This window comes from Diceros bicornis, chromosome 8, assembly GCF_020826845.1.
Source record: "Diceros bicornis minor isolate mBicDic1 chromosome 8, mDicBic1.mat.cur, whole genome shotgun sequence".
NCBI classification, from domain to species: domain Eukaryota; kingdom Metazoa; phylum Chordata; class Mammalia; order Perissodactyla; family Rhinocerotidae; genus Diceros; species Diceros bicornis.
In genome coordinates this window covers 72,484,677-72,497,830 of record NC_080747.1, presented here as the reverse complement: position 1 = coordinate 72,497,830, position 13,154 = coordinate 72,484,677, and the positions used below count along the sequence as shown (strand labels likewise).

At 42.0% G+C, this 13,154-nt stretch overlaps 2 protein-coding genes across 2 annotated transcripts; both read left to right on the top strand.

Moving 5' to 3' along the window:
- The first annotated feature begins 7,525 nt into the window (after positions 1-7,525).
- Positions 7,526-9,611, top strand: PYURF (PIGY upstream open reading frame). Its single transcript, XM_058547488.1, has 2 exons — positions 7,526-7,776; positions 9,459-9,611. The coding sequence occupies exons 1-2, from the start codon at positions 7,565-7,567 to the stop codon at positions 9,598-9,600; spliced, it is 354 nt and encodes a 117-aa protein (XP_058403471.1). The 5' UTR covers positions 7,526-7,564; the 3' UTR covers positions 9,601-9,611.
- Positions 9,612-9,683: 72 nt separating this feature from the next.
- Positions 9,684-10,421, top strand: PIGY (phosphatidylinositol glycan anchor biosynthesis class Y). Its single transcript, XM_058547489.1, has one exon. The coding sequence runs from the start codon at positions 9,699-9,701 to the stop codon at positions 9,912-9,914; it is 216 nt and encodes a 71-aa protein (XP_058403472.1). The 5' UTR covers positions 9,684-9,698; the 3' UTR covers positions 9,915-10,421.
- The last annotated feature ends 2,733 nt before the right edge of the window (positions 10,422-13,154 follow it).

Genomic DNA, 13,154 nt, shown 5'->3' with positions numbered 1-13,154 from the left:
AATATAAAAATAGGTGGAGTATAGAGGATTTTTAGGACAGCGAAAACACTCTGTAGGATATTATGATGGTGGATACATGTCATTATACATTTGTTCAACCCCATAGAATGTACAACATCAAGAATGAACCCTAAGGGGCTGGCCCGGTGGCGAAAGTGGTTAAGTGCCTGGGGTTCGCCGGTTCGGATCCTGGGCGCGCACCAACGCACCCCTTGGCAAGCCATGCTGTGGCGGCGTCCCATATAAAGTGGAGGAAGATGGGCACGGATGTTAGCCCAGGGCCAGTCTTCCTCAGCAAAAAAAAAAAAAGAAGAAGAAGAAGAAGAAAAAGAGGAGTATTGGCAGAAGTTAGCACAGGGCTGATCTTTCTCACAAAAAAAAGAATGAACCCTAAGGTAAACTATGGGCTTTGGGTGATAATGTTGTGTCAATGTAGGTTCATCAGTTGTAACAAATGTACCACTCTGATGGGGGATGTTGATAATGTGGGAGAATATGCATGTATGGGGACAGGGGGTATTTGGGAAATTTCTGTACCTTCTCTCAATTTTGTTGTGAATCTAAAACTGCTCTAAAAAAATTAAATCTTTAAAAATAATAAAAAATAGGGGGCCGGCCCAGTGACATAGTGGTTAAGTTCACACGCAGGTTTGAATCCCAGGCGCAGACTTACGCATCGCTCATCAAGCCATGCTGAGGCAGTGTCCCACAGACAAAATAGAGGAAGATGGGCACAGATGTTAGCTCAGGGCTAATCTTGCTCAGCAAAAAAAAGAGGAAGATTGGTAACGGATGTTAGCTCAGGGCCAATCTTCCTCACGAAAAAAAAAAGAAGAAGAAAAGAAAAAACACTAAAAATAATAATAAAAAATAAATCAAGCAAAAATAATTTTTCTTCCTGTGAAATTTTTGACAAAGTTGCCAGTGAGAAAGATAAAGAAATTTTTATTATTGGGATTTTAAAGGAGGAAACAATTAAAGACAAGGAAGTTAGGACTATATGAAGTTAGCCACAGTTTTAAATTACTGAGGCTTAGATTAGAACAGTGACTATTAAGATTAAAGGGGGTGAACGCCAGAGGACTTATGAGGAAACAAATTGTAAGAACTGGTGACCAGCAGGATGTGACAGTGCCATCACAGACTTGCTGCTTCTCACTTGGTACTGAGGGATCACCCTTTCCCAGCCAGGCTGCAGGATCTGGAAGAAAACCTTGGGAAATGCAGGGGTACCATCAAAGTACTTGCTGGGGGCTCAGGTGACATCAGTTTTGCCTCCTTTTATCCCGTCAATTTTACTTATAAAATCAGAATTTTGCATGGTAGTGTTATCTTCCCCCCTTCTCAATGTTCTACTTTGAACCCTTGCAGAAAGAAAATTTCCCGATCTATTTTTCCTAAATATGACAACTGTGTGTCAAGAGGATGACTGTTTTCATGAGTACTTCCCAGTACTCGTACTCCTCATTCTTTTCGATAGTTCAGATCAGCGGTTGGCAAATTTTTTCTGTAAAGGGTCAGAGAGTAACTATTTCAGGCTTTGTGATCTATTCTGTCTCTGCTGCAACTGTGACTTCATAGAGTGAAAGCAGCCACAGACAACAAGTAAACAAATGATTGTGGCTGTGTTCCCATAAGACTTTATTTACAAAAACAGGCAGTGGGCTGCATTTGGTCTGCAAGCCATAGTTTTTGACCACTGGTCTAGAATGTTCTTTTCAGCTTGAACTCATCTCCCTAATAAAAATTTAAATAACTAACACATATTGAGTACAAAGTATCAAGCACTATTCTAAGTGATTTATATATATTATTATATTTAATTCTCACATCAAAACTCTGGGGTAGTTTATCACTCAGGGTTCAGCATAGGAAAAATAAATTATTCTAGGTATTTCCAGTATAAAGGAATTTAATAAAGAGAAGTACGTGCCTATAAATTCACTGGAAAAGCTGAAAGAGCAGAAATAGGGGGCTTGCTCTGGACTTTTGGCATTAAGGCCATGCCTCATAGCTGTGATCCCAAAGGCAGAAAGCTGCTGCCGCCCTGGCAGCCACCGCTGCCTCACACTCAAGATGTGTCTTGACGGCAACACCGATCCAACCCATTCAAACCTGGTGTCGGTCAGCCAGCTCGTCAGCTCCCCCTGCTGCAGGAGGCTTGCCTCTGTCTCCCTTTCAAATCTCAGAGCTCATCGCACATCCACAACCGGAGCCGCAAGAGGGTCTGGAAAATGTACTTGTTAGTTTTCCAACTTCTCCAAAGAGGAGGGTGGGATGGAGGTTGAGAGAGCCAAAGTGGCTGGCACAGGTGGGTCCTAACACTATCCCCATTTAAAGCTGAGTTGGAAAGAACTTCCTGCCATTTTTTTTCGATTTCCTTTATTTTAAATAGATGAATTAATGTCATGGGGAGTTGATTATCTGGACATTTCCTCTCTGATATATTTATAGTTTTAGTGACCTCTTTTCTTAGTTTTGAAGTATTTCAAAATACATATGAATAGAATATTTTAAAGAACAAAATAGTGGTTATAAGTCTCTTTAAGAAATACTATTCCTTTATTCATATGTTCATATCCTAATTATGTTGAACTTTTAAGCTGAAGATCATACTCGGCCACTTTTGTAATCAGTTTTGAAATCTGACAGTCATATACAGAAGCCCTTTAAAATGTATATTAACATGCAGCCCTTCAATATTCACTCAACTCCATATTAATCATTCTTCTCTGAGCTGCTATATAGTATTGATGGTTCATCATACACATCTCTGCCAGCAAGCTTCTATATCCTATTTGCAAAATTAAAATTTCATTTTCATGGATTAAAAAAGATTATAAAAGGGGATAAAATGGGTGTCTCCTGAGACCTAAGTAATTTGATGGTGCCACATGACCCATATTTTACTGATACCCCCAAGCCTTCCATCAGCGCAGGTCTCACTCCCTCCTTTGTGCACCCAATGTACAGTATAAATTCGACAAATGTTGAATGAATACACAAAAGAACGCATCATATATAAACCAGGGTTTTTAGTTAACTTTATCCCATGTTGTTTACTCCATTTAAGATTATAAACTTCTTGAAAATCAGGATCATATCTTTTATGCCTTTATATCCCTCCTTTTTACCTCCTAATACAATACTGAGAATATAGGAAGTGCTCAATAAATACTAATTGAATTGAATCAATAGTTTTGAAATAACATACACCTTTATCAATTATTAACCTTAAATATTAACTGGTAATATTTCTATTTTAAAACTACTTCATTAAAGAAAAAATTTAAGGAAAGAAACAGTTAAAGAACAATTTAGCAATATTTCAACCACCCAACAACAACCAACATTTTGGTTTTTATTCATTTTTTTCTATTCCTAGGTTCTTGGTTTAAAAAATAATTGTACTCGTGCATAAAACTTTGTCCTGCTGTTTTTCACTATTATATTTAATAATCATTTTCTGTGTTCTTGTGATGAGTTTTGATTTTTAACACTGTCTAACGGTGCATCCAAAGGATAGCTCCAGCCTCTAAGACAGTGTGATGGTTAATTTTTTGTGTCAACTTGACTGGGATAAAGGGTGCCCAGGTTACACATTATTTCTGGGTGAGAGTGATTCTGGATGAGATTAGCACTTGAATCAGTGGATTTAGTAAAGCAGATTGCTCTCCCCAGTGCAGGTGGGCATCATCCAATCTGTTGAGGGCCTGGATAGAACAAAAAGGATGAGGGAGGAGGAATTCACCCCTTTGCTTTCCACCTGGCTGCTTGAGCTCAGACGTCTGTCTTCTCCTGCCCTGGACTGGGATTTACCCCATCCACTCAGCGGGTCCTCAGGCCTTCGGACTCAGATTGGATTTATACCACACTGGCTTCCCTGGGTCTCCAGCTTTCAGACGGTAGATCGTGGAACTTCTTAGTCTCCATAATCATGTGAGCCAATTCTTCATATTAAACCCCTTCCTATATATACATCTGATTAATTCTGTTTCTCTGGAGAACCCTGACTAATCCAGACAGTGCCTGCCACATACTGGGCATTCAATAAATTAATAAATGAATGACCAATATTAAGAATTATGTTTTAAAAATATTTACTATTTTTATAGGTGAGAAATGGAAACTTATTTGATGTTTGAAACTTGCATTACTTTACTATTGAGGATGAATTTTTTTATGTGTTTATTGATCAACTGCATTTTCTCTTTTGTGAATTTTTTTCACACTTTTTGTCCATTTGTCTATTGGACCCTTGATTTTAAAGAACTCATTACAATTGCAACTTATTAATAAAATTTTGTGATTTTTGTTCCTAAAATAGATGTCATCAAATTAAGGAAAAAACTGGCAAAATAAAAGCAAATCTTTGTAATCACAGAAAGAAAAGTACAAGCAGGAATAAATGTTAGTTCAAATATTGGATGATGCCATCTAGTGGAAAATTGATTTTGACTTCTCTCTCTGGATCAAAGATTCCCAAATTTCAATGTCCCCAAATTTGGTATTTATGGGACTTTATTAAAATATATATTCTAGCCTTTTCTTTGCCTGGAGATTTCTACCTCAATGTTTAGGATAGCCCAAGAGTTGTGTTTCAATATTATCCACATTGAAAACTATAAAAATTCTACGTCAGTTAAAATTAAGGTGCCCAGTGGTATATTACACTTTCCTTTTTCATCGGCATTTTCACCACAATAAGTAATTTTGCTGCGAACATTCTTTAAATGTGAGGTCTATGCCAGCCCCTATGCTAACTGCTTTACTTATATAATTTTATTTAATCCTTTCAACAACTCTAATAAGGTAGGTACTATTATTATACTATTTTACAGATGAGAAGATAGAGGCAGAGAGTTTAAGTAACTTCCCCAAAGTCACACAACTATTCAGTACCTGAGCCCAGAGCCCAGCATGTTATTACATGTGTGCACAGGGCACTGTGATGGGAAAGATCACAGTCATGCCAGTAGTAAGAAAGGACTAATGATTTCACAATTCTATACTATCACCTACATTCAGCTTAGTATACTACATGCAGAAACGAGTTATATTCCTGAATTACTGAGGGTTGTTTAGAGATATTTTGCTTTGACATTTTGCAACTTAATATTTACATGGTTTGGACTAATACAGCACACACTCAGACGTTCCTTAAATATTGGTTGCTGATTTTTGGTGTTATAAATTTGAAGATGTTTTCAATACTTTGCTGTTACTCTCCATTTCCCCCTAATACTAATATAAATTAAAGTAAACTGATCTGCTTCAAACCTTCCATGTAGAGGCAAACTGAAACTAATGAATTTATAACTGGTTAGAAAACCCAGTTGAGAGCGATCTGTCAGCCAGGTGAGGTGAGCAGAGGCTAATGAAGCTGTGCTTAAGCATGAGTGCCTGTGCCTATCCCACAGGGGCCAAGGCCTTAGGCCTGCCCAGCCTGGCCTGGGCCCACTCAGTGCTGGCAGAAGTCAAGCTCTGCCTCCCCACACCTCACTGAAGCATACCTTTCCTGTAGATCACTCCCTCCCTACGGCCCAAAGTATCAACTAACTACAACTGAAAAATTAATTCCTTCACTGCTCTGGTAGGAAATAAGTGAAGGTAACATAGGAACTTTACAATAGTCCGTCTTGAGGCTATATCTCTGACACAGCCCTATGCTGAAATCTTTCGGGCATTAGTGAAGAAAGAGCAGCAAATAATGTAGTGGATTTTTTTTTCTTTTTTTTTTGCTGAGGAAGATTCACCTTGAGCTAACATCTGTTGCCAATCTTCCTCTATTTTGTATGTGAGCCACTGTCACAACATGGCCACTGGTGGAGAAGTAGTGTAAGTCTGTGCCCAGAAATGAACCTGGGCCTCCCAAGCAGAGCACATGGAACTCAACCACTAGCCCACCAGGGGTGGCCCTGGATTCTTTTTTAATAAAGTGAACAAACAATACAAAAATTTCTCAATTTATTTTCACATTGCTGAGTGGAAGAGAAATTTGAAAATATAATCCTATATTTGTATCTGTATATCCCTCACTTCCATCCCTACCTCCCAGGAGCTCAAAGTGTGAAATGATAAAACCCAATGACGCAAAAAAGTTTCAAGTCAATATTCAGTGAAACAAAGGGGAAAAAAATGATGACTAACAAAGAACCTTCTAGTACATTGAACTGGGAAGAATAGAGGAAATAAAAAAAACAGTAGATAATATTAATTGAACATTAATTTGTCCCAGGCACTTTTCTAAAAGCTCTTTGCATATGCATTATCACATTTTGATCCCCACAATGGGCTTTCACGAGGTAGGTACAATTATTAATCTTATTATACAGATAAGGAAACTGGGTAGTTAAGTCATTTGCTGGACTTCTACAGCTAGTAAACTATGGACCTGGAACCCAGCGGTCAGGCAGGCCCTACAGCCCAAGCCCTTATCTACTACATGATAAGAGATCAAACCGGAATCACTTGCTTGGAGAGTCAGAGGCAAACAAGGGGCGAAAAATCCAGTGAATGGATCACCTATTAAACTAACAGACATCTGCCTGATTACACAGTTATTTAGACTCCTTGCTATCTCCAAGCTCATTTATAGAAGTAAATTAGTTGTGCTTTTTTTATGCAACTGAACTCACAATAAGTCCCACAGGGTAAGAATCTGGACATCTTGGAGGTTAAGAGACCTAAGCCATTCTTTTCAGGTTCTTACTTTTTTTTTTTTTTTTTTGTGAGGAAGATCAGCCCTGAGCCAACATCCATGCCAATCCTCCTCTTTTTGCTTAAGGAAGACTAGCCCTGGGCCAACATCTATTGCCAATCCTCCTCCTTTTCTTTTTTTTTTTTCCCTTTTTCTCCCCAAAGCCCCAGTAGATAGTTGCATGTCATAGTTGCACATCCTTCTAGTCGCTGTATGTGGGACGCAGCCTCAGCATGGCTGGAGAAGCGGTGCGTGGGTGCGCGCCCAAGGTCCCAACCCAGGCCGCCAGCGCTCTCCGGCCGCCAGCAGCGGAGCGCGTAAGCCCCGGGGGCTGGCCCCCTTACATTTATTTAAAAAAAAAAAAAAAAGCCAAACAAGGGTACAGGAAGTGTGGTATAGTAAAGATTTACATAAAACAAATCAATGCTTTTAACACACCCAAAATGACGGTGTGTTTGAAACCTCATTTTGGAGATAACTACGTCGCTCCAAGTCTAACCCTTGTGTGACTTTGAGGTCCGGCCACTGGCTTACTGGCACCCCTGTGATAGGCCCCGGAGAAAACTCAAGACACCCCGACTTAAGCATTGGTTTTGTTTGTAACTTGTAAACGCGGTGGGACAGCCACCCGAGGCCTCGGGCTGCAGACCGCTGGGACCTAGAGACCCCCCGCGAGAGGAGAACCACGCGGGTCAGGAGCGCCCTCGGAACCAAAGCGCTAGGCCCCGCGCGGTCGGGGGCTGCGTTTCCCGAGCACCGAGGGGCGCGGCCTGGCCAGCGGGGCGGGCCGCGCGAGGATCCGCGAGAGCGGCGGGGGCAGGCCGAAGGCGCGGCGGGGCGCGGAGAAGCGCGGGCAGCCAGACCATGCTGAGGGCCTTGTGCGGCCGGCTCGCCTCAGCGCTGCGGGGGACGCGCGCGCCGCCGTCCGCAGTGGTCCGTCGGTGCCTGCGCGCGTCCGGGGCGCGGCAGTCGGCTGACAAGAGCGAGAGGACGGAGGGGACGGAGGAGCCGGCCCGCGGCTTCGACCCGGCGCTGCTGGAGTTCTTGGTGTGCCCGCTCTCCAAGAAGCCGCTCAGGTGGGGCTCGCTGCCCGCGGCTCCTCTCCGCGGCCTTCCGGGGCGGGCCAGGGCGCCGCGCGCCGCCGCCCGTGGGCAGCCTTCAGGCCGGTGCGGCTGTTCCCGCGGCCATCTTCTGGACGCGGGCCGGCCGCTGCCACGCACCTCCCCCGCGGCGGGAAGGCGGCCCGGGCCGGGCGGAACCGAGCCCCCGCCTCCCGAGTCAGGCTGCGACCCGCGGTGGTGGTGGTGGTGGCGGGGGGGGGGGGGGGTGTTGGAGCTTCCTAGGTCCGCCACTGGCTGCCCTTTAGAACCGCAGGGCGACCTTTTCTGAAATGACGATTCCCGGGCACCACCCCGGGCCGGCCGAGTGGGCGGGTCTGGGGGCGGGGCCCGAGCAAGTAGGTACTTTCTTACCAAGACCCTAAGTGATTCAGATGTGCGGCCAGGTTTATGAGCGATCGGAATTCAGGGCTAATCCAAGACCTTCAGATTTATTATTGATTGATTGATTGATTGATTGATGAGCAAGATTAGCCGTTACCTAACAGCTGTTGCCAAGCTGTCTCGTTTTTTCCTTGAGGAAGGTTAGCCCTGCGCTAACATCCTTGCCACTCTTCCTCTACTTTTTTTAAGTATGTGGGTCGCTGCCAAAGCGTGGCTGATGAGTGGTGTCCGTTTGCGCCCGGATCTGAACCCACAAACCGGGGTGCTGAGGCGGAGCACCCCAACTTAACCACTACGCCGTGCGGCCTCACCAGATTTTTAAGCCAAGACGATGAAAAATATTGTATTAGCCTCCAGATTCTTGTGAAAATGCCTGACGCTCTTAAGCGTGTAAGCTGTGTGCTGCCCTTTGGCTTTTAGTTCTGGACCGGCTGGTTTTGTACACGCCCCTTAACCTTTAACCTAGAGTCCTGGGATAGACAGCTCTGCACTTTCCGGCTACTGAAACTGGACGTTGACAACACTAGTATTGCAGATTGAATGTACTAAACACCAAAATGTTATCAGTCTTTATCCTGGGGTGGTAGATTGCTAGTAATTTTTATTTTCATCTTTTTGCATTTCTCTTTCTAGATTTTTCCCGTAATGAACATATTACTCATTCAGTTCTCTTAAACCTTGAAATTGCCATTTGATCCCCCTTTTAGCTAATTGTGTGACTAACTCCGTGCAGGCACGCTGCTTTCCAAAGTTGCCTCATTTCTGCCCTCTCATCTTTCTCAGACTTCTATTTAGTGTATGTTGCTTTTTCAGTGGTTTCCTTCTGATGGATCAGTTAGGTTGCTGTATTAAGCAAACAAGGATGTTGAAGTTTTCTGTAGTGTCTGTTCCAAGTAGGAAATTGACTTAGGTGGTTTTGAGGTTGACCAGAGTAATGAAGGAATATTTGGATGAAAAGGGGAGATCTTTTCTGACTGGTATTGAAAAAAAAAAGAAAAAATTAAGGCTTAGTTTGAGAATAAAGTGAAAAAAATATGAGAGGAACTGACTAAAATGGCAACAATTAGAGGTTCATTTTCTAAGAGAAACGGTTCAATTGGCTGTTACCGCTTTTAGAATTAAAAGTAGTTTAATTTTGCTTTTCTCGAATTGAGTGTGTGTCAAGAATTGGATAAATGGTATTGTTTATTGAATATCAAGCTCTTCCAAGCATTTTGTTTTCCACAATGTGTTTTGTTTTTCTTTTTCCCCCTCAGATATGAAGCATCAACAAATGAATTGATTAATGAAGAGTTGGGAATAGCCTATCCAATTATTGATGGGATTCCTAATATGATACCACAGGCAGCTAGGATGACACATCGAAATAAGAATCAAGAAGAAATGGAGCAGCACTAGATCATAATTAAAAACACCACCACACACACGCCAACTAAATACCCTCCACCTTTTAAAAAGTCAGGGTGGCTGGTACGGGTAATAAGTGGGGGAGAAGAATGTTTCTGTCTCTTCCTACACTGACTGTCCTTGTTCCCCTGGTCTCTTTAGCAGGACTGTTCTACTCGGCCTCTGTGGAAGAAAACTTCCCACAGGGCTGCACTAGTACCACCAGCCTGTGCTTTTACAGTCTGCTCTTGCCCATTACCATACCAGTTTATGTATTCTTCCACCTTTGGACTTGGATGGGTATTAAACTCTTCAGGCATAATTAATGCAGCCAGAGCCAAGATGGGGTATATATATATTAATGTATATTAATGATATGTCTTGAGCATCTGTCAGTGAAAGCTCAACTGCATGGAAATACTGGAAACCCACTTAATTCGCAGGAAAGATGCTTTGCCTTGTGTCAGAGGCTTAGGAACATGGGAGGTTAAGCTGCTGAAGCTTCTTTTATTGTACTTCCGTTCTGCCCTTATTTTTTGAAGGTTCTAATTTATAACTGCTGTATCAGAAGAAATGTTTCTACAGAGTGTCTTGTTGGAAATTGACAGCCCCAACCATCATCTGATGACTTTATTTCTTATCCCATTCACTTAAAAGTTAATAATTTGAAATTTTATGTTTGTTTAGATTCAAAATCTTTGGTAAAGTCACATGTTAAGGATGACTGAAATAATTCCAAAGGAGCTATGTTGGAGTTGTTACAGAGAAATGCATTTCAACTAGTATGATATGAAACTGTACAATAAAATGGAAATTTCTTGTACTTGCAAAAATTCTGAGTTTGTCAAATTACCTTCATTTCTTTGGCATCAAATGCATATATTAGTAATAATAAGATGTTGATACTTTCCATAAAATAAGTTTGCAGTGCGGTAGTCTTCCCTTATCTGCAGTTTTGCTTTCTGCAGTTTCAGTTACGGCAGGTCAATAGATATCATCTGCTCCTGACATCCAGCTATCAAAGTGACTCTGTGGCTTAGCAGTTAGGTTCGCGTGCTCCGCTGCTGGCGGCCCGGGTTCGGATCCCGGGCACGTACCGATGTACCGCTTCTCTGGCCATGCTGAGACCGTGTCCCACGTACGGCAACTGGAAGGATGTGCAGCTATGACATACAACTGTCTGCTGGGGCTTTGGGGGAAAAATAAATAAATAAAAAAAATCAAAGTGGCCATGGCTCAGTGATCCTCCTGACTTACCCTTGGAAGGTCAGTAATAGCCTGATGCTCGGTCACAATGCCTAGGTCACTCACCTCATTCCATCTCATCACCTAGGCACTGTGTCATCTCACATCACAAGAAGAAGGGTGAGTACAGTACAATAAGATATTTTGACAGACCACATTCACATAACTTATTACATTATATTTTTATAGTTCTATTTTATTATTACTGTTAATCTCTTATTGTGCCTAGTTTATAAATTAAACTATTACAGGTATGTTATTCATAGGGTTCAGTACTCCCCACAGTTTCAGGCATACACTGGGGGTCTTGGAACATACCCCCATGGATAAGGGGGGACTACTGTTTTTTTGTTGTTGTTGCAAGAGTATGGTTCTAAAGGAAAGGAAATGTAAAAATTCTAAATTTTAAAATGTAGGCTATGTTTAAAGAGGCACTTAATACCCCAAATAGAATAATTTCCCAGAAAAGTATGTAACTTTGCAGGTAGAGGTGAGGTTGGAAGACTTGCAAATAGCTGGCTGTGTCCTGTTGAGCTTAGAGCTATGATTTGAGCCACATTTCAGTTTATTTTCCTGCCTTGGGAGATTATTTAGCACTACTAAGGGCATGAGCATTTGATGCTTTAATAGTTACTGATTTTCCAGAACTTTGAACAAGACTGATTGAGAATAGTACAATAACTATTTCAGAGGTATAACATAAATGTTTCAGTAGTTACCTTGTAGAAACCTAAGAATTGAATATAAACTTAATTGATTCTTATTAGAATCTTAAACAGGATTTAGACAGTGATTCTTCCCCTTCAAAAGAAAATTAAAACATGATGTTAGAGGTGTTTTATATTGCATTAATTCAATGTATATACTGTAGTATAAATCACATTCTAAAAATTACCCTATGGCAATGTACAAATAACCTGGAAGACTATACACGTTTGCATCATTTACTGAAATGGAATTGTTCTTTTTAAAGATTTTATTTATTTATTTTTTCCCCCCAAAGCCGCAGTAGATAGTTGTATGTCATAGCTGCACATGCTTCTAGTTGCTGCATGTGGCACGCGGCCTCAGCATGGCCGGAGAAGCGGTGTGTCGGTGCGCGCCCGGATCCCAACCCGGGCCGCCAGCAGCGGAGCGCGCACACTTAACCACGGGCCGGCCCTGAAATTGTTCTTTTTAATTTACCGTAAGTCTCAGTAAATCTCGCAGTGGTCAGTGTAAATGAAACAGTTTTGCTGATAAAATAAGCATTGTATTCTGAAAAGTCAATTAAAGCTTTTGCAAGCGTTTCATCATTTTAGAGGAAACTGACAAGCATACCGCTGGGGGAGTTCAGTATTAACTCCATCCTCTTACTAATAAAATTTATTTAGCAATCACATATATAATGTACAAGCTGTATACTAGGTACAGTTCTAAGCATTATTACACAAAATCTTTAATCTTTTAAAGGGTAGGGTAGGTAATATTAGCACCATTTTACAAATGAGGAAACTGAAGCACAGAGAGATTAAGTGATTTACTGAGGGTAATGAAACCAGCAAACACTTAGCCATTGATGGTTAAGCAGCTAGTAACCATGGGAGATTGGAATTGCCCACCTCAAAATATGTCTCTGCCTGAAAGACACTTTGGCCTCCACCCCTACTAACTGACCAAAAAAGTTTGGGATGGGAGGCCTGCCCCCAGAACAGGCCGTCACCATAGATAGCTCCGGGTATCCGGGAGGGTCATTGCTAAACTCAGTCTTAGTTCTGGTTACCCTTTGTAAGAGACATTTACATTTGTAAAGGAAATCTCCATTTGTAAAGGTATCTTCTTCCCTGTACCAGGAAGAAGGGAGGGATGGCCTTACCTAGAAACTTAAACAGAATGGAAGGAGGACTTAAATCTGCATGATAAACTTGCCCATCGTTAATTGTGCTGTTTAGGCAATATGCTATCTGACTCCCAGTAGGTTCCTATAGGTAACATCTCCCTGGAGCTGGAGTTACCATGGTAATGGGTGTTTGAGCTATTTTTTCAGGAATTGGAACCCATTGTCCACTTCAGGCCAGTTGAGACCACCAACCCATCAACTGGGCCCATGCAGACATGTCCGATAAGTGACCTTTTGACATCAAGAGGTTAAAACTCCACCCTCGGGGCATGCTAACGCTGCCATTCTGTGAACACGCGTCCTGTGAAGAGGCATGAAGCCTGACCACGCTTGCACAGATCATCAATCACCTCATCCCTCCTCACCTCCAATCATTTCAGACCACCTTTCCCGCTACCCCATAAATATCCCTGAGTCCCTATTTTCAGGGAAGTGGATTTGA

What these genes read in the sequence shown, in the direction of transcription:
- PYURF (XM_058547488.1), top strand. Translation starts at nt 7,565, where the DNA reads ATGCTGAGGGCCTTGTGCGGCCGGCTCGCCTCAGCGCTGCGGGGGACG. An exon ending in CTCTCCAAGAAGCCGCTCAG is followed by an intron (nt 7,777 to 9,458) that starts GTGGGGCTCGCT and finishes TTTCCCCCTCAG; the next exon opens with ATATGAAGCATCAACAAATG.
- PIGY (XM_058547489.1), top strand. Translation starts at nt 9,699, where the DNA reads ATGTTTCTGTCTCTTCCTACACTGACTGTCCTTGTTCCCCTGGTCTCT.